We start from the raw sequence: 26,469 nt of genomic DNA on the forward strand, positions 1-26,469 counted from the left end.
TTGTCAGCCTCTACTCAATGTCAGTGAACTACAACAGCTTTGACTGAGTAGTCTAAAGACAATTACATTAAGTTATTCCCGTGATGTCTGAGCCTCAGTGCTTTGTCTATAACAGATACTGAAAACTAACTCTCATAGTTGCATGGGGAATTATCTGTGATGATGAATCCACATAAAACAACATGTTCTTAGTGGTTGAATAGTTTAGATCGCTTCTACTCAGTGAATCTACACTCTTTGGTACTAACTATAAAGGTCACCAGTTAGAATCCACCATCCACTCACTGAGAGAAAGACGAGGTCATCTCCTCCCATAAAGGTTTACAGCTTTGGGACCCCTGACAGCAGTTTGTACTATGTCCTAGGACCTCGAGGATCACTGTGAGGATGGACTCCAAAGCAGTTGGTTTTTAACCTTGACTTTTTTAAGTAACCTTGTCTGAGGGTCTCTGGGAAATTGAACATTAAAGGGGACTTGGTGAGCTTTCTAGTAACAAATGGTCTGATTGTTTTTCTGTAGAGCCATTCTTCCTCTTATTACTAACTTCTTAGAATATGTGGGTGAAGAATAGCCTGAGTGGGGGACTCTTTCAAGTTATCCAAATGTAGAAATCTCATGTATTTAAATTTAAGCCATATATACATAGTCATAAAATGTTGGGAATATATGAGGTTTTAAGATTTCTGAACCAACTGCATCTACTCCAATTGATTTACCATTTTCAGAGGATGGCACCAAGACTTCCCAAGTTCAAAAGTCCTTTCCAAAGTTAACCAATGCCTCTCTTTTTTTGTCTCACAGAGACAGGGCTGGGGTTTCCTTTATCCCTGGATTATTTGCCAAGAATGCTAGTCAGAGACTACTTTACTGAATGACTAGGATCTAGTCTGAATGTGAAAAAGAACAAGAGCCATCAACTCTTTCATGACAAAACAAAGAGATGAATTTCTTTGTCCTGTCTTTTAAGTGATTGGTCCACGCAACTTCATTCAGCCTTTCCTTTGTGGCTTTGTGTAAATTTATTTCAGTCGTTTGCAAAATGAATTCATTTATTTCAGGGGTGGCAGAAGACGGGACCACCAATGATAACATAATGTTTTCCATGTGCTATACATTGCTCTAAGGACTTTAGATTTATTAACATACTTATTATTCAATGCTATTGGGAGGCATTGTATCCCTATCCCTCATATAAAGAAATGGAGACACACAAGGATCAAAGAATGCCCCACATTATAAAGACAATATAATCAGGATTCAAAAACTTTTGCCAGATTGGATTGAATGATAGTCAAGTAAGAGATTTCACTGTCAGAAGTCATCTGAGTCAGTAGATTCCCACTTCTCTCCTTTATCCAAAGGAAGGGCCATAAATGCCACATTCAAAAATCACCTAGAATTTGTATATCTAGTCCTACTAATTCCAAACAATGTAGAATACTGCAACAGAAATATTGATCAGAGTGCATTTATTTATTTTGATTGTTACTAGAATAAATAGAAGATCTGAACTATTGTATTTCCTCCAATATTGATAGCAAAATAGTATGTTAGTTTAGGTTGATAAAAATATTTAGAAGAATAGTACTTTATTAGCCAGAAAATTTTATAAAAGAATAACACTTTCCCCTAAATAATATACAAATTCTTCCTTACTCAGCTAGTTACACAGGAATTATTATTGTTTTTGCTTCTATATTGTTTTGTGAATTGAGCATAAAAAATCCCTGATATTCAAAATATTTTACAGTTATAAGATCTTCCCTAATTTGCATAGTGCCACTTAAAAAAAACTTCAGCTTTAGCAAAAGCTATTGTATGGAAAACTTTGGATATTTAGGTAATTTTGGAGTCAGTTATGATCTAATGAAAAGTTCATTAAAGTAATAATACAAAAGACTTATTAAGACTGAAATAAATTTCTTATATCTAATGGACTCTCCATCCTGATAAGTATTCTATATTAAAAACTGAGAAGTCCAGGCATCAGAAGACTCAAAACAAACAAGCAAATAAGACCATATTGTTGAAAATGAGGGGCTAGGAGCAGAGACCCCAAACCCATCTGTAGACAATTGGACATCCTCTCAAAGAAAGGTAACAACGAAGGGATGAGTCAACCAGGGTGCAGTATAACACCGATGAAACACACAATATTGCTTTAGTTCCTTGAGACTTCCTCAGCCCCCACTGTCATGACCCCAGGACTGCCTTTCACTGCCGGGCAGACTGGAGCATGTGCACAAGTACAGATAAGAGATAAGAGCTCAGTACACACAGAATCCAGGAACAGGAATGGGAGTAGCGATACCAGAAGAGTAGGGGATAGGTGGGGAGAGGAGGGGAGGAAGGGGGAACCCATCATAATGATTGATACATAACAACACACGAACAACAGAAACCGTCGGGGAAGGGAGACAACGGGCAGTGTAAGACATGAAAAGAATATTTATAATTTATCAATGGGTTGTAAAGGTGGTGGGGGGAGGGAAAAGGGAGCTGATACCAAGGGCTCAATAGAAAGTAAATGTCTAGAAAAGAATGATGGCAACATATATACAAATATGCTGGATACATTTGATGTATGGATTGTTATAAGATCTGTAAGAGCCCCCCCTCCACCATGAAATGACCTTAAAAAGGCAACAACTGAGAAATATTGCACTCCTTCCATATCACATGCATCAGTGTCTGGTGTCTGTATTGTGGACTGTGGGCAAAACGTGAAGAATCTTGAGCTACGTGAACAGATTAATTTGGCAAACTCTAATTTTTAATTGGCGTCAATTTGTTAAATGCTATTATTGCTGTGCTTGGCTTTGTGCAATGGATGTGCTCATTAAAGAAAATCGTCTGAAGCTCAGGGCCAGTGTGCAATTGACTTCCAGCTTAAGGGAGACGTCTAATGGCTTTATCAGTGCCTTACAGGGACCATTGCCTAAACAAGGTTAGAGTATCGAAGAATATACTGTGAAGAGTCACCACGATTGTTTCCGGAGCTACCAATAGCCACCGTTGTTTTTCATGTTTAGCACATTTGATTAAGAAAGATCAAGGAAAAAGAGTAAATGAACAAAGCCAGGTACTTGTTTAGTTACACAGCTACCACAGACACACTTGGTGCGCACGCTGGACAGCATGTTGCGATACTGTCTCCCAGCATGTCGTTTGGAGCTGTTGACTTTAAAATGAAGAAATGATCCTGGGTTAAGCAGGAGGGAGTTAGAGTCTGGATGAGGCAAATGTTTTGCAATGTAGCAGGAGCTGAAATTTTCCCCCCAAAATTACAGTAAATGGAAAGGGATCATGGAACAGCCTGTTTAATGAAACATCTGACTGCGAACAGTGACGGAGTGTCCGGGTGTGCTTACAGGTGCAAGTTTAAGGACTTGCTCAGTTTTCATGGCGCTAGAATTTCTGTTTCTATTTTGTATTATGAAACAAATTTCAGAATGTCTTGCATCTGAACTTTTTTGCTTGCACTTTCTAGGACTGACATGTGTGTGTCTTTTGTGCGACTCTTCAAACTTCACCTGCCAAACGGAAGGAGCATGCTGGGCTTCTGTCATGTTAACGGATGGGAAAGAACAGGTGATCAAGTCCTGCGTGTCCCTCCCGGAACTCAGCGCCCAGGTCTTCTGCCACAGTTCCAACAACGTTACCAAAACGGAATGCTGCTTCACGGATTTTTGCAACAACATAACCCTGCATCTGCCCACAGGTACAGTGCTTGCCTGCGCTCATTTCACACTTCATTCTCCGCTCCATGCACTGTAAGCATGGCGGGAAGCAACTGTCTTCTGGTTCTTTACATAAGAAAAGGTGCTTCACAGTTCTTTGCCCATTTGTTTCTGCCTGGGAAAATTCTCTCAGACCTAACTCAGGTAGATTCTTCTTCCTCTTTTTCACCCACCTTAACAACTGCCCAACACTGTCAAGACATTGAGAACAACATAGCCATTTTCATGAAATCTTTCTATGTGAATTGTAGTTTTTGGAGTGGTGAATGGGTTTAAAGTAAAATGTAAAATCCCATGGGTTGTTTCAAACATAGGAATTGCATTGTAGACTCAATTGCGAGCTACGAGAGGTAAAACTGAAACTAAAAAGAATATGCTGTCAACTTTCATGAAGAAAGATTCCCCCGTCCCCTCTCCCACGCACACATGGGCTTCATCTTCCCACACTCAGATAAGGCCTCTCTGCAGCAGGGAGAAAGGAGTCTGTCCCTTCATTTCTCACTGTTGTTGAGTTATATTCCTGGTTTGCTTCCCAAATGATGGCCTTTTATCCCCCTTTGCCATATTACTGAAAATATTTATTAGCTCTCTGATATCTGAAACATTGGAAGATGTTAAATGACATGTAAATGTAAACTAAAAGCTACTTTGTGACATGAAAATTGTTCTGTTAGTGAATGTTTAAAACTATTTATTGATCTAGACATTTTAAAAATGTTCATTGGTATCTAACCACCTACACACACACACACACACACACACATTTTTCCCTCTTAATTACAAAATTAAAGTACTGTTATCCATTCCCAGGTATTCATGTACTACAGTAATAGAGCACCATAATATTTGAACATGTCCTTAGAATAAGTTGACTACCATTTTTTTACTTAGAAACATTTATTTTATACAGAAACTTGATAACATTACCACAAAGCAATCTTTTATTTACTATTATAAATGGGATTGGACTAAGTAAAAACATACAAATCAGTAAAAGACATGCAGCTGTGGCCTTGCAGTGGATGAGAAAGGAGACGCGAGCTGGGAAAGACACAGTGCACACTGTGGTTATGTGCATGTGCAATCAAACAGCCTGGAAGGGAACTAGGTTATCAATGTTCGTTAAGTGACTTGATGTGACTTAATATTTGAATTGCTCATCCCTCAAATGAATGTCAGAACCACTAAAAGCATTACATTCTCCCCTCTTTTGGAAATACCGCTCTATGACATTATCCTAAATCAAGCTCATTGTTCTATCCCTAAGAGTTAGTTGCCATCTTGATTTTTCACCTACCCTTATTGTGTCTTGGATTCTATGTAGCTGCTTGAATTGGGGGTGGTCTGTAGCTCTTCTGGGAATGCTTCTTTCCTCGCATTTCCTCCCTGCTTTATCTCACTATAGTTGATGTCATTCTTCCCCACAACCAAGATCCAACGGATTCTAAGGGCTGGAAAAGCTCACTTGCCTTGGCAACGCCCTTTTAAACATGTCTTCTCAATAATGCATTCTTCACACCACCACATTCTGCCTGTCACAGAGGCATGGAGCACCACTTCAGCTACAACAAATGCCTGGGAGAACAAGATGCTTTATAAATAGTTGAGCTCTTACAGGTACTGAGTGTAGCTAGTAAGAGGCTCCTTTCCAGTTCCACTACAAATTCCCCTGAGGTGCTGAGAAGCCTGCGAACCTACCACTAAGACTAGTTAAGATTCAAAAAACAAAATTCATTGAGTGTGATTTATATATAATAAAATAAAATAACCCAACTTGATTGAAGTGTGATTCATATGTAATAAAATATGTACCGTTTAATTGGGTAGTTTGATAAGTATATACATCCATGTAACCACCTTCATGTTTCTATTACCTTGAAGTATTTTCAGCTCCTCCCCAATTGCACCATGGGCAGATTACTATCTGATGCTTGCTGTCACTCTAGACCAGACCCATTTTCCTTCGATTTCACATAAAAGGGGTCATAAGGAATGCATTAATTACTCTGTGCATGACTTCTTTCATTTGGCATACTGATTTTTGATTCATTCACAATTTAGTGAATGTTTGTAATTCTCATTACTAGTTAAGATCCCATTAAACAAACACCTCATTTATGACAGCATTTTCATGCGTTCGACCTCTGATGGGCATCCGTGTCCTTTCTAGTTGGAAGCCATTAGCAACAAAGTTAAGGGGTCCTGGTGGGGCAGGATACGCAATTGACTTCTAATCAAAGGGTCAGCCGCTGACACCCGGCCAGGTATCATTGTGTTACTTCTGACTCCCGGTGACCCATGTACCACAGAACAGAACACAGCCCCGTCCGTTGCCATCCTCACAGTCGGTGATCCACCGGAGCGGCCTGTTGCCCCCATTGTCCAGTCATCTCATTGAGGGTCTCGCTAGTTTTTGATAGCCCTCTACTTTACCAAGCACGGTGTCCTTCTCCAGAGGCCAAGCCCTCCTCTCTACATTGCCAGTCAGTGAGACAAAGTTTCACAATCTGTGCTTGTAAGGAGGATTCTGGCTGTACAGCTTATAAGACAGACTTGCTTGTTCTTCTTTCAGCCATTGTACCTTAAATATGCTTTACTAACATCTTAATGCAAAAGCATGCTTTCCTCTCCAGTCTACCTGATTTTTCATCCAGCTTTCATCTGCATACGTGACCATGGAAAACACCCTGGCTTGGCTCAGGCCACACCTTGGCTTTAGAACGCTTTCAGCAGGTCTATGCAGCGTATTTGCCCGTGTAGTGTGCCACTTTATTTATTTATTCTGTTTTGTTCATGTTGACTGTGGAGAGAACGAAAATGAAATCCTTGGTAACTTCATTTTTTTTAAATCGGGTTTTCATGATCTTACTTATTGGTCCAGTTGTGACTAATTTTGTTTTCCTTATGTTGAGGCGTAATCCATTCTGAAGGTTGATCATCTCCAATCTTCACCAGGAAGGGCTTCAAGGTCTCTCTCAGCAAGCCAGATAGCATCACCTTTATACTGCAGGTTGCTAGTGAGTCTTTCTTCAGTCCTGATGATGGATTCTTTTCAGAGTCCAGTTTCTTGGATGATTTGCTCCGCCTGCAGATTGAATGAGTATGGTGGAGGAATACAACGCTGAAGTACATATTTCCTAATTTTAAACCTCAGTCTTCTCTTGTGCTTGAATGGCTTTGAATGACTGCCTCTTGTCCAAGTACAGATTCAGCATGAATACAATGAAGTGTTCTAGAGTTTCTGTTCTCGGTAAATTTATCCATAACTGAGATAGTTCAAGTTTATTGTGCCAAGCTGGATGATAAACACATGTGGAGTTCTCAGGTCTCTTGCTTTTTGATGGTCACACCAGGGTGCAGCTGCCTTAGCCAATTGCTTCAGCTGGCAAGGCTCACTTCCTGCAAGACATCCCTGAGGTGAAGCCACATGGACCTACCCTGATGCAGCCCTGGGTGTTTTTTGAGATTGAGGAAGACTTTGTAGATTGGCATTGGACATATGGGCCAATGTTGGACTTACGGGCTTTGACAGGATTGGGATGGGATGCTTTCTTAATGCACACTTACCCTTATATAAAACTCTCTTATACATATGAGTTTCTGTGGATTTGTTTCTCAGATGTACCCAGACTAACACAATAACTTTTTATGATTCACACAGTGGAATTACTTTTTATAGTCAACGAGATACAAGTAAGCATCTTTTTTTGGTGTCTCTGAGTATTCAGCCACGATCCATCTAATATCAGCAATGTCCTCCACTAATTCCAGCTTGAATTTCTTAGTTTCCTCCATACAATGATGTTTTGCATTTCCTTCAAATGTACTGCTGCAAACATTTAAAATTATCATCAGCGGACTTTTACTTGCATGTGATTTTTATGAACTGTTTCATAATTTCTGCATTTTGTTAGAACACCTCTTTTTTTATTTTTCTTGAGTGGCGATACGTATGGATGCTTTCCACTCGGTTGGCCATAGCTGAGTGAGACCCTCCAGGGCTGCAGCCATAGGTCGAAACATCCCAACAGGAATTCCATAAATTCTTGGAGCCCTGTTTTCCTCCAGTGTCTCAGGGCAGCATGGAGTTTTTTATTCAATACTGCCAGTTCTTGATCAGGTGCTGCCTCCTGACATGGCTTACTGTGGAGCAAACTTTCCGGTACAGTAGCTCAATTCTTTCCATTTTCTTTTGATGTTTCTTTCACTGTTCAAATTTTTTGCCGTATAGTCTTTCAATATTGTGGCTTCAGGCTTGAATTTTTTCTTCTTCAGTTCTCTCAGATTGAGAAATACTTAGAATGTTCTCCCCTTCTGTTTTATTTTTTTTTACACTCCAGTTCTGTGCACATTTCATTATTGTACTTTACTTTGTTTTTTGAAACCCCTTGCAAAACCTCCTGCTCAGCTCTTCGTCTCCATCAACCTTTACATTCAAAAGCAAGTGTCAGAACCTGTTCTCTCTCTGTGTCATTATGTACAGACAGCCTACCCCCTTTTAGAGTAGTAGAGTAAACATTATGATTTTTATCCTGATCTTTGTAGATTTAATAACATCGCACTCCCAGGGGCTATCCTCTTTAATGAAACAACTGAATACTCTATATCCAGATATTCCTACTTCTGATTCCCAATTACTGCCATTAAAACAGAATTTTCTTCCGACAGATTTAGACCCAGCTGAGAATATGGTTTACCACTTCCTAAATGATCAACTCTCACTGCCACACAGCGTGTGGCTGCTATTCTTCACAGTTTGTTTCAGAATTGTATGCTTTTAGTAGCTTAGAGGCAATTTGCTGTTGATGGTTTCAGTATCCAGTCATGCCAAGGCCAAGCCCACTGTAACTAAACCAGCTCTTACTTCAAGTGACTCTAGGCAGAACACGGGGTTTTCAAGGCTACACATCCGCACACAAGCAGCTTGCTGCAGCTTTCTCCCATGGAGTGGCTGGTAGGTTAGAACTGTCGACCTTCGGTTATCAGTCAATCATGTAACTGCTATATCACCAGGGTTTTAAACATTTAGTTATTAGGATGTTAAAATTTATGCATGGTGAGATAGCAAATCAAACTCCTTGTGCATGTGTGTGATGGGTGTATATCCCATATACCTTTATCCTAAAACTGTGCATGCTTACTTTTAAACATTAACAAATATTCTGCTGCGTTGCTCTTACTCGATTTGTTCTGAGGAACTATTTGAAAATAAGTCTCAGACAATACATGCTGTGCTGTGCTTGTCTTTCGTGAGACACCCTCAGAGAGGATGAGGGTTAGAACTCACCCTGGGCTGGAGTGCCTCGTCGCTGGTCACATTCGCAAGGACAAACCAGCGTCGTTGCTGTTGAGCTGACCCCTGGCCCCTCCCTGTGAATGTCAGAGGAGCACAGTGAGCCTCCGAACTTTCCATCGGATTTCTGATAAGTACATCTCAAGATCTTTCTTCCGAGTTGCCTCTGGGTGGACTGGAGCCCCCAGGCTTTCAGTCCCCAGCTGAGGGCTTTGACGCCCAGAAATCCACTCCCCAGACGTGGTCACACTCATTAGTGCCGGCGGTAGGGCTTCAGCTTGTGCTGTGAGGAGTTCTTACCATTCAACGTCTAATGACTATATTTGCTTTAGCATCCTTATCTTTTGCTTATTCTTCGTGTGTGTGTGTGTGTGTGTGTGTGTGTGTAAGAGAGAGAGTGCTTTGCTGTTGTAACCTGCTATTGATTTGTCCATGGCGACGCCGTGCACTTGAAACACAATGCTGGCTCTTCCTGTACCCTCGTCCTGAAGGTTTGCTAGGCAGGTGCTTGTGAAAGTTGCAATCTCTAGAATTTTCTTTCTTTTCTCTCTCTTTTAATATTGGGGGTTGTTTTTTATTTATTTGACTATTTTTTTGTGAAAGGAGGAAGAGTCTTCTTCAATCATGGAACATTTAACGCAGAGAAAGTTTTTAAAATGCAAAAAATCATCAAAGGAACAATCATGATAAAAGTATCATAAAGCCAGAGCATTAGTGAGTGGAGGTGAAATCATCAAAGATAAATGAATACAGTTTGATATATTCCATTTCCTAAAGCTACCCGCAGTCTAGCTGGTGCTTCTTTGGGAAAGAAGCAGAGTTAATAAAATCTTGAGGAATTTTACTACTACCACATTATTCCACCAGCAGTTTGGAAAAAGAGGTGGACTGAGTGGGAAAGTCAATCATTTGTTATTTGGAGTCAGCTAGCCTGCTTAGAGTCAGAGTTTCCCTCTACCTTCACCAGGGTTTCGTGATGCCATACTTCCCCCCCCCTCCCCCCCCCGGGGTTCTACGAAGATTTGAGTCCTGAGAAGAGAAATTAAAATCCCAAACTGCTATATTCGCCTGTAAGTATAAAAGCCACAGGCAGATATTCTCTAATACATGCAAATATAAAGCATGTGCAACACACATAAAGCATCTACAACATACATAAAGCATACATAAATAACAGCAATGTACTGCTATTAAGGACTTGTTAAGGATTTACCGCCAAATAGAAGCAATCAAAACCACATTCTGGAATGGAGAAATAATGATAAAAGGACTCTAGGAAAGATCACCTCACTGCCATAGAGTCTGTTCCAGCTCACAATGACCCTAGGAGACAGGGTAGGGCTCCACTGGGGGTTTCTGAGACTGCAAGTCTTTATGGGAGGAGAAGTTCCCATCTTTCTCCCGAGGAGCGGCTGGTGGTCTTGAACTGCTGACTCTGTGATTAGTAGCCCAACACATAACCACTAAGCCAAATCCACTTCTGTGGACATTAAATCCACTTAATGGAACTAAGGAACTAGAGCTAAACGACTGTGGGTATTTTGTTAAAGAATGGAACAGAGGTATTACTCCATTGATGAAGTAGACATCAGTAGAAACTGGGAAGTGGGAAAGAGGAGCAGGAAGAGTTTTAAGAGTGCAGATATCCAGCAGGGAGCAAGCAACAGTGGCAAAATTTTCAATATAGAGTTAAAAGACCTTATAGATGAAAAGATAGCTGCTAGCAAGTTTTTAAGACTCCAGTTACTATTCACCAAGGTAGGCTATAGAACACTGTTGTAACGGACTACTCTATGCCACTTGATTTAGACCAGAGGTTCTCACCCTGTGGGTTGCAACCCCTTTGGGTCAAACAACCCTTTCACAGGGGTTGCCCGGTTAATAACAGTAGCAAAATTACAGTTATGAAGTAGCAATGGAAATAATTGTATGGTTGGGGGTCACCACAACATGATGAACTGTATGAAAGGGTCATGGCATTAGGAAGGCTGAGAACCATTGATTTAGGCATTCCCCCAACTCCATGACCTAATCCCTCAAGCCCAGTGACTCAATCTTTTAAGATGTTTTGCTATGGCTAAGAAGTTTGCAGCTTAGTCCCGGGTGTGTTCCTATAGCGATATATTTATAAAACACTTAAATACCCATGTAGAAATATCCTTTGCCAAACCAAGACATGCTCATTGATGTTCTTGCATAGCTCAGATGGTCTCTGCGTCCTCTGGACTGGCGGTTGCCTTGTGTCTCTGATTTTCTTCCCTCTTCTTGGCTCCAGATGCGGTGACCAATAGTTGCACCTTAAATCGCTACTCACAAGCTTTTCAGCCCCTAGTCGCCACACACCAAAGCAGGGTGTAGACCATTGTATTTGAGGACTGTGCTAGGCCAATGGATCTTGATATCCTCTAAGACTGTGGCCCTCGGGCCCTGGAATCAGCGATTTATTCCCTCAAGGTGTTTGGCTATGGTTAAGAAGTTTTCTGAGCTTAGCCCCTTGTATGCTCTACTCCATATTGGATATATCTGTAAACATATGTGTAGAAATATCTTCTGTCAAACCTACACACAAACACACACACAAATGAGGGGTACAAAAAAACCCCCAGATTTTTCCCCCAAAACTATGTACCCCATATATTCGTTTATAAGCAGAGTTTTTCAGCATTTTAATGCATATTTTGTGGTAAAATTAGGTGCCTCAGCTGATATTCAGGTCAGCTTATACTCGAGTATATAGGTATTTAAATTTTCTTTTAAAAACAACCGTATCACCTTCAAAGTACTCTCCATTACACTTAATACATTTGTCAAATTTGTGATTCCAATCTTGGAAATAGTTTTCAAACTTATCTGTTTGGATGGCTGACAATACCTCCCTTGGTGTTTGTTTTTAAAAAAATATCTTCTATGTCATCAAATCACTGTCCTTTCATGCCCCTTATGTTAGACAGGGTTCTCTAGAGAAACAAAACCAGAACGCAAATAATTTATATATATATATATATATATAAATTATTTGTTTTATGTTATATATAACATAAAACATAAACAGTTAATTAATCTATAAAGCAGTGCAAATGGCTCAGTGCAACTCACTCCTGTGAGACAGCTGTGAGACACTGGCAGTCCTTCAAGTCTTGAGGACCGCTGGATAGTTCTCTGTAGAGCAATACAGGCTATCTGGGCACAGGCAGCAAACAGCAAGGCAGGTCACCAACAGCCAGATGACAGGGTCCGACAGTCCCTAGCCCAAGAGATGAAAGTTCCAATAGTGTGGTGAAGCAGGTCTTGAAGGAACCTCAAATTACAGCAACACAGTTCATGGGTTAGGGGTCCCACAGGTAGTGCAGCTTGAAAATTAAGGCACAGAACAAGCAAGGCAGCACACACTGGTCCGATGATCAAAGAGCAAGAGAGAAGAGACACGAGGCTCGCCGAACCATTTATCTCTCTGCCCTTCAATTAGTCCCACATGTATTCATTATCCAGGTTGGCACAAAAAATGTTAACTATCTCACCCCTCTTCTCAAGGAAACAAAAAGAAGTCACACACAGTGAGGTCAGGTATGTCTGGTGTGTGGGGCAAGAGAGACATGTTGTTTTTTCCCCCCAAAAACTGGCACACTGAGATGGCTGCATGAGCAGTTGCATTGTCATGGTGGCAAAACCAGTCCCCTATCTGCCACAAATCAGGCCTTTTTTGTTGTTGCATGTTGTTACTCAATCTTTTCAGAATCTCTAAATAGAAAGCTTGATGACCAAGACTGGTACTTGGTGGAACAAACTTCAAGGGCACTATTCCCCTCACAGCACAAGAGCAAATGAGCTTTGTGGGTTTTTTCGGGGAGGGGGTACCTCGTTGTACATATTTGTGTAGCCCCAGTCTCCTTCCTAACCTGTTCAACTTGCATGTCTGTCTATGTGCCCACTCTTAAAGCTCAAAACTCACTGCCATTGAGTCATCTCTGATGCGTAGTGACCCGATAGGCAAAGGTGGAATTGTCATGTGGGTTTCTGAGACTGTAACTTTTTACGGGAGTACAAAGCCTCATCTTTCTCTCACGCAGTGGGTAGTATACATATATGAACTAATATACAGACATGTATTCCCAGAGCGAGTCCTATGTAATAGGCACATGTATTTCCTCCCTCTCCAATCCGATATCCAGGTTCCACCTGACCTTCTCCTCACTCCATGTTTAGGTCTCATTTCTCTAACAGAGAGCCCTGAGCTTCAGCATCATTAATTTCTATGTTCATTTGCTAACTTCCACGATGCAGTCGCCTTAGAATTGCTACAGCTCTGTTATTACAGCAAAAAACAAAGAAAAAACCGCCAACAAACCAACAAACGACTAGCCAACCCAGAAACAATAATCTGAGCATAATGCTTCTGCAGCCTACCCACACTGCTGCACGCACGAGTCATTTATTCTTTGTCATGGCTGAACTGTATGCTGTTATATACACATACACAGAGAATACACACTCACAGACACGTTATGTTTGGGCTATCTATTCCTCTGTCATGGGCGTTTGAATTGTTTGGCGTTTGTGAGTAATGCTCCTATGAAGGTGTGCACGTATGCTTTATCTTTCATGGGCAGCCAAGTAAGAGTAAAATTGCTGGGTCATATGGTAAGTTTATGTGTACTTTTTCATTAAACAGCCAAACTGTTTTCTCACCAGCAATAAAAGAGGTTGTCAGTTTCTCCACATCCTTGCCCAAACTTGGTATTGCCTCTCGCTTTTTGACTGTAGGCACCTGAGTGAGTATGTGGTGGGGCTCTTGTAGCCATTAGGCACAGAAGACGTTGTGTCTAGGACCCATGACACTTTGAGATAGATAGGAAAATATAATTTAAAAAAATACCAGAAACAACAGAATGAACATAGCTTGGAATATATTCATCTATAGGACCAGGTAGTCATAAAGTATATTTCAGCGTCTATTTATAGAAAAGGTATCCCAGGATAATGGTAAAGAGAGTTACAATGAACATATACTTTACATGAGGCAAAGGGTCGTTATCTATGGAAGCGACAGTGGTGTACTTGCTGTAGGTGCGTGAAGAAGTCTACGAGCTTTAGTCTCTCTGCTGCTCTCTCTTCATGATAGACGGTGGAGGGGTTTTAAGTTCTTGGTCTTTGTATTCAACTCAAAATATAATTGAAAGCATAGAATAGAGTTTGTACGAGTTTTGGGTCCTATCCAGATGTGTATGCTTTGGTCGTGTGACCTTTAGCTAGACTCGATGGATGCTGTGATTTGATCCCGCTCACATAATTCTGATATATTTCATTGAATGTCTACTCTGTGTATTGCGCTTTAGATTCATGTATTTTTTCTAGGAACTCAGGGTTCTATGAAATGTAAAGCATGAGCTTTCTCTCCTAGCAACACAGCTATGACAAATACTTAGGGATGGGTGAGCAAGCCAGGAATGAGAATGAGTATGTCTGTAAAGAATACTGTGTGGCAGTTGAGTCTTATTGACCTAAAGTCAGAATTTGTTTCTTTAAGGACATTATATAATGTGTTGAACTCAATAGGGACACACACCAGGCATCTTGTTGGCTTGTTCTTTGGTGATGCACATGCTGTGACTATAAGTTGTTACTGGAGTAGCGGCTGTTTAGAGCGGCCCTAGGTACCTCGAAGCTGCTCCTCACACCAGCCAGTGGCAGCAACTCTGCGGTTGGCCTGTCATTGAGTGATTGTTCTCCCTTAGTGCTCGCTGATTGAAAATATGATCACATAGACACTTAAATGAATATGAAAACTCTTCAGGTTGGTTCATAGCCTCATGCTAACCCTTCTGAAAAGAAATGATAGTTGTACATTTCCACTGAAGCTCTTAACTCTGTGGACCATATCTACAGGCAAAACAGTAGAAGAAAAAGTTGGGAGGTTATCAGGTTGGAGGTAGTTTGGGATTTACCTTGATAGTTATAATTATCAACTAACTGGATCTTTGCCTTTCCAGCATGCTCATCACTGTGCATGTGCCACTTATCCATCATGCCCGTCCCTTTCTGAACTGCTGTGCTTGATCACCTGTGCTGTCCTGAGATCACATGTCTGATGCTCGGGCTCATCCTTTGTCTCCGTTTGACAAAATACTCTCCTAAATACAGCTCATCGCTTTCCTACTCCATCCTCCTCTCTCCGCTGGCACCCGCGTTTCTTTGGAGCTGTGGAAATGCCCATACTCCGTGCTTCCACTCCTGAAATCATCTGACACGCTTGACTCCAGTTCCTAAGATCGCAGCCTCATGGCGCTCATACAGCTTTTGATTGTGACACACAGACAGAAATACGCTTTATGTCATTTTCCAGCGTTCACAGTTCCGTTCCAGAGGCACACACAACCAAAACAAGACTTTCAGCGAACATACTTACACTTAAAATACATGAGGTACTCTGATCTATGCCAGGTCATTAAACAGAGCTTCTGGTCAGACAATCCTAATCCATTATATGCACAGTTGAAGAACACTGCTTCAGCTGATGTTTAAAATGTAGTCATTTAAAATGGAATAAGGACGCTTATTATTTTAATAAGCTCATACCAACAGTTATTACAGGTTTAGTTATTATTTTAATTTCAAAGGCCTTAATGTTGAAAAGCGTTGAGTTCATTCATTTTGAACTCTAAAAATGGGGTAGATTGATGTTTAATTAATTTAGATAATTTATATGTATAAGGTTTTATTTAGATGTTTTTCCCTTACAAAATTATTTTCTTCGTTGGCATTACACATGAATTTAATTCTCAGGATTAATCATTTTATGCTCGATGGGAATACTTATATGTTTGGGTAGAAATGTATTATAAAATATCCCCCCTTCCCTAAAGTCTAATGAATTAGATATCTTCAGTATCACTGATGAAGCGATCTAAGTTTAACTGCCTATCACAAACGTTTAGTGTGTGTGTTTTTTTTCATGTAAAACTTGGAAGGCAGCAACAATTTCTAAAATTAATCATCTATTTGACTAGTCCTTTGAGGTCATGTCTTTACTAGCAGTAAATATATTATTTTCCCAAACAAGAGTAGTGTTGAATATTTAAAATTTAAATATAGCCTATTCAAATGAGTTAAACAGAGAAACTTATAGATGCTTTATGCAGGTTACCCTAATTTCCTCTTCTTGTTTATTTTCAGACTAGATAGGCTTCAATTTAAATATTTGCTCACTCTTTTTGGAGTGTACAGTTCTTCTATTCCTTAAGCACCATTGAACCAACACTCTCAGGCATTATCAAATTTCTCTGACAGAGGAAACGTTGTCACCTTGTATAGTCGTCCACGTAGACTAGAGAAGCAAATTCACAGAAACTCATATGTATATAAGAAAGAGCTTTATATACAAGAGCAATTCAATATTGAGAAAACATCATAGCCCAGTCCAGATCAAGTCCATAAGTCCGATATTAGCCCATATGTCCAATACCAATCTATATAGTCCTCTTGAGACTCACAGAACACATGCAATGACACCAAATGCAGGAAGCTCACAGATCAGTGGGCAGAAAGTCTTGTGGATCCAGTGGTGGTAGAAGCATCACAGGACTTGGAGGGGTCTCCATGTGGCTCCTCCATCTCCCAGGGCACAGGCTCTATCAGTGGAGCACCATGTGTCTTGTCAGTTGAGCATTTCTCAGGGAGTGAGCAGAGAGAGAGTGTGTTTCCCACCTCCAAGGAGGAAATACAGGAGTTCCCAGAATTCTCAGGAGAAGGTCATGCCTACACTAAATTCTCATTGGCTGTGACCTGATTGACAGGCTAGACTCCACCCCTTCACTCTTAATCATCTCAAATGGACAAGTGATTATATAACTACCACATCCTGAAAACACATGTTAGATTGTTTTGCCCTCGGCTTCCTCTGGGGTTAGGAAAGAAGTCATTTTGGTGGTAGTGGAGTAAACAGAAAGTCCCTGTTGACCTCTTGGGTTACATATTGGCTGTTACCCCAAAAGTCAGCAGTTTGACTTCTAAAAATAATTCTAAAAATAATCTTCTGAACACAGGGAATCTAGGACGGATGAACCCCTTAGGACCAGCAGTGAAAGTGGCGACACCGGGAGGGAAGGGGGTGTAGAAAGGGAGAACTGATCTCAGGGATCTATGTGTAACCTCCTCTCTGGGGGGATGGGCAATGGGAAGGTGGGTGAGGGGAGACACCGGGCAGTGTAAGATAAGACAAAATAATAATTTATAAACTACTAAGGGTTCATGGGGGAGGGGAGCGGGGAGAGAGGGGGAGTGAAAAGAAAGGAAAATGAGCTGATTCCAGGAACCCAAGTGGAAGGTGAATTTTGAGAATGACAAGGGCAACGAATGTATAAGGGTGTTTTACTCAATTGATGTATGTATGGATTGTGATAAGAGTTGTATAAGCCCCAATAAAATGATTTATTAATAAAAATAATCATCTGTTTCTAATGGGTTCTAAGGAAAAAGGTGAAGCTTTTTTCTTTCATAAAGAGTTACAGTCTTGGAAACCCACGGGGAAGTTCTATTCTGTCTGATAGGGTCAATATGAGTCGAAATCAACTGAGGGCAATGAGTTTGGTTTGGTTTGGGGTAGCCAGATTCTAAGTTTGAGCCCACTCTTTATTGTTTCTTCCAGATTCTATCAGTGGATCTTTGTGTGTATTTTGCATTTTTTTTATTGTAAGCTCATGCTATTTTAGGTGTCTTATCTGGAGGGAATCTTTAGAAGCATATATTTAAAATATGTTCTTTCAGAGAAGATTTACATAAGCTTCTGCCAAGTGCCTGAAGGCACCACTATGCCAACCTCACACAATATTTTAAAAACTGCTTTTTGTGGGGCCATTATAGAGTGAAGTCTGGCTCTTTGATGGCATAGATGGGTGCAGACTTAGGGTGAGGAAACTCAATCCCCCCCTCTTTTTTTCTACTAAACCCAAAGCCCAAGTTCAGAGAAACACATTGAACACCCTCTTTCTCTTGCCCCAGCTCACTCTTTGGCATGTTTTTTTAATTTGTTTTGTTTTCTGGATTTGTTTTTTAATTTGTTTTTGTTTTCTGCTTTTGCTATGTGGTGAGTGTTTGATCTGACCTTTCATTCTGTCAGGAAACATGTCTTATTGCTTCATCATTTGATAAAGTCTGATAAACTAAGCACATGACCGCCGGATATTGGCAGATGTCTCCAGGGTAAATGGCAGCCATCTCTGGATTTGTACTTTAATTTTGGCTGCTGAGAAATTCATGCGTTTTCTCCCCAACTTAATACTATAACAATAATAGTAATAAAATGTTAATTTACTGAGCATTTGTGTGGGTGTTAGATCAAAAAGGCTTTCTGCGGACTTGTAACTCATAATTTGGCAGAAATGGTAATTCCAGGATAGTTTATTTTTGCAATGATGCTGGCATAATCAAGTCTCCATCTGGAAGGAGGGGCTGTACCAGTGTCATATCGTGTACCAAAATAAATTACAGCTCAATGAAATGTCTAATTGTGAATATAAAACAATTTAAATGTCAGAGGGAAATTTAGGGGGAAAAAGGATTTTTATATTATTGAAATATGGAAGCCATTCTTAAGACACACAGGAAACACACTATAAAAGGAAAAGACAGATATAATTCACTACATGAAAGCCAGGATTAAAAATTAAGAGAACTGAGAGTTAAATGAAAACAAAATAAAATGCAAGGTAAATGAAATAACACGTAGAAACATTTATAGTGCATGTGACTAGCAGTAGTCCACTTTTTAAAAGGCAAAGAGCTCCTCAGTGTGTGCGTGTCAAGATGAAAGTGGAAGAAAAGATGAGAGAGGAGTAAAGGAGGTCCCTGGAAAATTGGACAACGGACAGAAAAAAAATTTTAAATTATTTTTATTGGGGCTCATACCATTCTTATCACAATCCACACATACATCAGTTGTGTAAAGCACACATACATTTGTTGCCCTCATCATTCTCAAAAGTCACTTTCCACTTGGGTTCCTGAAATCAGCTCCTCATTTTCCTTTTTTCCCCCCCTCTCCCTCCCCACTCCCCGCTCCCTCAAGAACCCTTGATAATTTATAAATTATTATTTTTATCTTATCTTACACTGCCCTGCATCTCCCTTCACCCACTTTTCTGTTGCCCATCCCCCAGGGAGGAGGTTATATGTAGATCCTTGTGATCAGTTCCCCCTTTCTATCCCCTACCCTGGTCCCTCCCAATATTGCCACTCTCGCCACTGGTTCTGAGGGGTTCATCTGTCCTAGATTCCCTGTTTTTCTAGTTCCCATTTGTGCCGCTGTGCATCATCTGGTCTAACCAGGTTTCCAAGGTAGAATTGGGACCATGATAGTTGGGGGGAGGAAGCGTTTAAGAACTAGAGGAAGGTCAAAAAAAAGAAAAAAAAAAAAGAACTAGAGGAAAGTTGTGAGTTTCATTATTGCTACGCTGAACCCTGAGTGACTCATTTCCTCCACACTACCCCTCTGCGAGGGATGTCCAGTTGTCTACAGATAGGCATTGGGTTCCCATCACACACTCCCCTCCTTCACGATGATATGATTTCCCTCCGCCAGTCCCCGCCTTTGATGCTTGAAACCTGGTCCCCTCAGCCCTTCATGATCACACATGTTGGTGTGCTGCTTCCATGTGGGCTTTGTTGCTTCTTAGCTAGATGGCCGCTTGTTTACTTTCAAGCCTTTAAGACCCCAGATGCTATATCTCTAGATAGCCGGGCACCATCAGCCTTCTTCACCACACTTACTTATGCACACATTCATCTTCAGCGTTTATGTGGGGAAGGTGATCACACAATGATGGTTTTTGTTCTTTGGTGTCTGCTACCTGGTCCCTTCAACACCTCTTGATCACACAGGTTTGTGCGCTTCTTCTCTGTGGGCTTTGTTTTTTCCGAGCTAGATGACTTCTTGTTTGCCTTCAAGCCTTTAAGACCCTAGACACTATATCTTTTGATAAGTGGGCACCATCAGCTTATTCACCACGTTTGCTTATGCACATGTTTGTCTTCAGCGATCATGTCAGGAAGGTGGGTATCATGGAATGACTGTTTAGCTGAGCAAGGTGCTCTTGTATTAAGGACAGAAAATTTATAGAAGAAAACAAAGAAACTAAAGTGGTTGTCACAGTTGTTACATGATCTACTGTCAATTTGAGGAAGGGTTGAAGTCTAGCCTGTCAATCAGGTCGCAGCTAAATGACCTCATTTGGAGACATGGTGGAGATAAATAGCTCACTTGAGGCTAGACACAGTCCTTTTTTGCTCCACATTCCCATTGACAAGCCACATGAAGCTATGCTGAGGGAGCCAGAGGCCTGGAGCTGGAGGAGTCACATGGAGACCCACACCAGTGCTGAGACGCTTCCACCACCACTGGATCCACAAGACTTTCCACCCACTGGCCTGAGATTTTCCTTCATTCAGCATCATTGCATGTGTTCTGTGAATCTGGAGAGGAATTTATGGGCTAGTATGGGACATATAGGCTAATATCGGACTTATGGACTTGATCTGGACTGGGCTGGGATGTTTTCTCAATATACAGTTACTCTCTGATAAAAAGTTCTCTAGTACATATATATGAGTATCTCTGGATTTGTTTTGCTAGTTAACTCAGACTAACACAGTGGTCAACCACTGAAAAGATGCTCAGGCTCACTCATATGGGGAGAGGTGCAAATTAAAAGACAGCATGACTGATTTTTCACCTTTCATATTGACTAAAGAATGATACACCAGCCAGTATGCTTTTTAGTTAAAAAGGCACATGCCACTTAGCAGTGCCTTAGAAAATAAAGGAATTTACTGATCCTCTGATCAGGAAATCTGAGAGTCGACTGGTCATGGTTTGTTCATAAAGAAATGCATTCTTATTCTCAGCCTTCCAAGTTTCTTGTGTGACTTAGTGAGTTGTCTTATTTTTAAGATGGTTTTAGTAGTAGTACTAGCAGTAGCAGCAGCAGCAGAAATAGTAGCAGTAGCAGCAGGAGGAGGAGGAGTGGTAGTAGCAGTAGTAGTAGCAACAGTAGTAGAAGCAGCAACAGCAGTAGAAGTAGTAGCAGCAACAGCAGGAGCAGCAGGAGTAATAGTAGTAGTCGTAGCAGCAGCAGCAGCAGGAGAAGGAGTAGTATAGCAGTAGCAGTAGCAACAGTAGTAGTAGCAGTAGTAGTAGCAGCAGCAGTAGAAGTAATAGCAGCAGGAGCAATAGTAGTAGTAGTAGCAGCAGTAGCAGCAGAAGTAGTAGCAACAGCAGCAGGAGCAATAGTAGTAGTAGTAGCAGCAGAAGAAGTAGTAGTAGCAGGAGTAGTAGTAGCAGTAGCAGCATAAGCAGGAGCAGGAGTAATAGTAGTAGTAGTAGTAGCAGCAGTAGCAGCAGATTAGTAGCAGCAGCAGCAGGAGTAGTAGTAGTAGCAGCAGAAGTAGTAGTAGCAGCAGCAGCAGGAGTAATAGTAGTAGTAGTAGCAGCAGGAGCAGCAGGAGTAATAGTAGTAGTAGTAGTAGCAGCAGCAAGAGTAATAGTAGTAGTAGTAGTAATAGCAGCAGATTAGTAGCAGCAGCAGCAGGAGCAGCAGGAGTAGTAGTAGCAGCAGCAGTAGCAGCAGAAGTAGTAGCAGGAACAGCAGGAGCAGCAGCAGAATCTAGCGTCAGAGGGGACAATGTGCAACAAGATCAGCCAAAGGTTCAAGCCTGTAAGAAGGGCGGTCAGGTACAGGCGCGCCATTTCCGTTGTAAGCTCAGGCTCTTTTAGGTATCTTATCTGGAGGAACGTTTGGAAGAGTAGTCTTCCAACCTTTTTGTGAATTCTGACATCAGCCAACCCTTGCAGGACATTCTTTTGAAACAGTGTACCAAAAGCCCGGGACCCAGATGAAGCAGCAGGTCGGCAGTCTCCCGTCTCCCGGGTCTCTGCCCCTCAGGACAGGCTCTGCTTCACCCTGGGCGGCTCTGCCAGCGATCCTTCAGGTGCTCTGAGCCTGCCAGCAGGGGCTCTGCTCCAGGGTGCCTTCTGAGTCCTCTGCTGTCTTCAGTGTCACGGAGCTTTTGTGGGAGGCCCTTCGCTGCCTCTCTCACTCGGATCCTTCCCTTTCTTTATTGCTTCTTCTTCTTGCCTGAAACATTTCCACAGGGTGGCCTCCATATTGGTGTCGCCTGGTCCCCTCAAATTGGTGCCAGCTCACAGCAACCCTGTGATCGGCAGAACGAAATATTGCCTGGTCCTGCTCCAGCTGCGCACGTTATTCTGACGTTTGACCCCGTTGTTGCAGTCACGGTTCAATCCATCTTGTTGACGCCCTTCCAGGTTTTCGCTGCCCATCTGCTTTACCAAGCATGATGTCCTTCTACAGGGCCTGGTGTCTCGAGACAACAGATTCAAAGTATGTGAGAGCAAGTCTCGCCACTCTTGCCTCTAAGGAACACTCTGGACATACTCTTTCCTAGCCTTGTTTGCTCTCTTGGCAGTTCATAGTATTTTCATTATTCTTCACCAGAGTCACAATTTAAATGCCTCTACACAGGCTGACTGCACATGTACAGATAATTTTAAGGATTGCCCCCACTCCCTTAGCAGAGGTGATGAACTGACCAATCCCATCTCCATAGGCCACAGAAGTTTTATTTGCATAGTGACCTACAGGCACTTTATTTGCGTCATCTACTGATCAAGTGCCAAGAGGTGCATGTCAATCACAGGGCAAGTTGTGACCCTGGACTAGACAAACCATAACTTGTATTTTACAGTTCATCCAGGAAACGTCAGGCAACCTTTAAAAAATAACAAACTCTCTGAATTAGTAACCTAGGTCAAAGGTAGCTGCTTAGGGTTTAGGGGTGGGGACGAATCTCCCAAGCTGGTTTTCCAAAGTGCCAAGCAAAGGGCAACATAACAGAACAAATGTCATCAAGTTTCTGATACTGCCATCTGATCTGTTTTCCTTCATATGTGTCTGCCTTTACTCACGAGGAAAACTTTGGATTTTGTTCTTAAGGCTCTCAGGGTTCTAAAGAGACAAGGAAAACATGATTTACACAACTTACACAGTCGAAAGGAACCTTCTTCGTCAATGTCTCTACTTTTTGTTACTTTTATTTACCTATCCATTCCTTCCTTCATTTATTTCCAGTATTCTTTTTTTATTGTGAATTTGGTGGTGAGTGGTGGTGGGGTGGTTGCTATAGATCAGATCACCATTTTTGCATTAAAAATGTTATCAAACCTCCCAATGGCTGTCTTCTTCCTCAATTTCAAGTTTATTTTATATGAGAGAGAAAAGGAAACGCATATACCTTCCTTTGTTATTTGTAGTTGAGTCCAATCCTAATGAACGTACAGCTAAAACACAGGTTATTCAGACGTCTCCTTGCCTGTGGGTATATCCAGACGACAATGAGATTTGTACCAAAAAATGAAACCCACTGTCATCGAGTCAATTCTGAGTCTTGGTGACCCTGTAGGACAGGGTAGAACTCCTGTGGGTTTCTGACGTGTAGCTCTTCACAGAAGAAGAAATTTAGTCTAAATATAAACATCCAGAATCCAGAATTCTCTTGGAAAATCAGCAAACTGGGGACCCCTGAGGTTTTCTACAATATAATTGGCTGAAACTGAAGAGTAACTGATTCTTCTTAATCAGGCATGAACAGGCATGTCATTCATTCAATTTATATACAAGTTTACATTCACTGGTTTCGAGTCCTTATTTACAGTTGAATGTCCTTTCCAGTTTGGGGGGTTTATTTTTAGTCTTTAGAACTTTATTCACTTCAAAATCTTTGAATATTGTAAACACAGCTCTCCTTTTGTGGGGGCTTGGGGAGGTAACCTCAAGCCTCCACAGTGGCTCCCCCTTCCTAGCCAGGACAAACGGCACCTCTTCCCCACCTAACAGCTGGAGGCCAAGGCCAGACTGGGCGAACTGGGGCGAGGGGGGAAAGGGGACCTGGGCTCCAGATGGGGGCATTCGGGCCACCGTGATAGGGGATCAAGAGTTCAGGCTCCGGATGATTTTCCTTTTATGACACTCCCTTTCACTGCCACCGAGTCACTTCAGACTCATAGAGGGACTGGAGACAGAACTGCCCCTCTGGGTTTCCGAGGCTGTAAACCACTATGGGAGCAGAAAGCTTCTTCTTTTACCAGAGTAGCAGCTGATGGGTTCGAACTACTGACTTTGTCCTGAGCAGCCCCGTGTGTAACCCATTATGCCATTAGGGCTCATGCAGTTTTCTCTTCTATTTCTCTTTTAATGTCAAAAGATGTATTCTTAAGACATGAAAGAATCGTTTTAATTTCTTGGTTTCTTCATAAGATTGTAACAGAAATGATTTCTGGTCACACAGGGTGATATCAGAGAAATACTCAGGAGTAGTTGCATAACATTAAGGACACTCTCCAGCTCTCCATGAAAATTCATGCAAGGACTGAGCATGATAGAAGCCGCCTCATTTGGATAGGAATAGTCAGTCCATTCTCACACTAACTTGCAACCCTTCGTATGGAAATAGTGTATTCAGCAAATACCTTCAGTGTTCACCTATCTTGTTTACATTTGGGAGCCTTGGAGGCATAGTAGTCACTTGTTGGGCTGCCATCCACAAGGTCGGCAGTTCCAAAACCACCAGCTGCTCCACAGGAGGAGATGGGGTCTCAGACACTCACAGGGGCAGGTCCACCCTGTCCTGAAGGGCCGCTCTGAGTCGTCACTGACTCGATGGCAGTGAGTTGTGTTTTGATTTGGTGCCCAAACCTTCAATTGGAGTAAGCGTAGTAACACTTTCTGATTTTTCCTCCCTAATTTCAATACAACTATTTTGTATTTTAATAGTGCTATTATTATCACAAGACTAAAGATTTTATCTTTCTGTAATGTTACATCTTGCTTTAGGGTACAAATGAGACCCCAAATAGCAATATATTTAAGGAGAACACTTTAAAGGTCTTGAACAGGACAAAGACAAAGATACATCATGCCAATGAGGGATGACAGAAGGTCCGAAAGGCATCCAAGGATTTGCTGCCATTGAGAGACTTAGGAGATGTGACAGTTAGGCTGTACGTCAACTTGGTTGGGCCATGATTCTACTGTGATGTGATCTAACATAGTGTCACCGACATGATGATGAGATCTCTAAAAGAACTAAGGCAGATTAGACTTCCTTAATCTGGCCACAGCCTTGATACAATTAAAAGAAGTTTCATTCAGGGTATGGCCTACTCTTGGTTTAATCTAACAGTGTGAGGGGGCTAGCTGATGTCCGCTGCTGGATTTGCATGCTGCATCTAGTTATCAACCGCCTGTTCTATCGCCTGCTGACCTAGCAGACTGCCAACGTAGGATTCATCCGGCTGATCTCTGATTTCTTCAGCATAGCATTCACCAGCTTGTGGTTTTCCTGTTTGCTGTCCATCAGCCTGTAGTTATCGACATCTGTAGAAGCCTTTAGCTTAAAGCTGCCCCACAGACTTGAACCAGACTGGGCCTAGCCACTTATACAACTGTGTGAGCCATTTCTTGATATAAATATCTTTCTATAAACAACACATAGAAGCGTCACAGGTCTTGCTTCTCTAGATAACCTAACACAGGAGGGCCAAGGAAACTGTCTCAACAGGCTGATTGGTGGCCGATCCATACATTACAGTTACAGGTGGGATGACAGAAGCAGTGAAGGAAGGTGACTGAAACAGTTACAATACGTTAAATGGAGGAGCTTGCAAATGTGGTTCAGAGCTCACTGGCCGAGGCAGTCAGGGCTTGACTCAACGATGCAACCCAGCACCCCGTGGTCCACTGAAGACGCACTCTGGCAAGCCTCGAAGGGAGAGTCTCCTCGCTGGACTGGTTAGTGGGGTGTTTACTTTGCAAGGCACCGTGCCTGATGGCAAGAACCTGGTTAATGGTCAGAAGGAATTCAATGAAGGCTTAATCTAGGTGGGGACTCTGAAAATGTCTCGGAGTCTTTGCAAACAGTGAAGAGAAGTGAAGTTCTAATCCAACTTCAACATAAACAAAACGGAAATCCTCACCTCTGGACCGATGAGCAACAACACGATAAATGGATAAGTCGGCAATTGTCCAGGATTTCATTTTACAGGGGTCCATCGCCAATGCTTGTGGAAGCAGCAATGAAGAATTGAAGAACTCATTGCACTGAGCAAATCTGCTGCAGAAGACCTCTTTACGGTGTGAGAAAGCAGAGATGTTGCTTTGAGGACTAAGGTGTGTCTAATCCGAGCCAGGGCATTCTCAGACCCCCCAGGATGCCTGTGAAAGCTGGCCAATGAACAAGGAAGAAGTGATTCCTTGAATTATAGGGCTGGAGAAGAATGTTGACTGTACCATGTACTACCAATGAACTGAACAAATCTTGCGGGAGATTAGACCAGCTCTCCCACATCAAACTGCGTCTGAAATGAGGCA

General features: G+C 41.8%; 1 protein-coding gene across 1 annotated transcript in view; it reads left to right on the forward strand.

The window, feature by feature from the left end:
* Positions 1-3,568: 3,568 nt before the first annotated feature.
* Positions 3,569-26,469, forward strand: part of ACVR1C (activin A receptor type 1C) — a 58,292-nt gene continuing 35,391 nt past the window's right edge. The window contains exon 1 of the mRNA XM_075529137.1: positions 3,569-3,722. Coding sequence (XP_075385252.1) covers positions 3,569-3,722 — 154 coding nt within the window. The remainder of the gene's footprint in view (positions 3,723-26,469) is intronic.

This window comes from Tenrec ecaudatus, chromosome 13, assembly GCF_050624435.1.
Source record: "Tenrec ecaudatus isolate mTenEca1 chromosome 13, mTenEca1.hap1, whole genome shotgun sequence".
NCBI classification, from domain to species: Eukaryota; Metazoa; Chordata; class Mammalia; order Afrosoricida; family Tenrecidae; genus Tenrec; species Tenrec ecaudatus.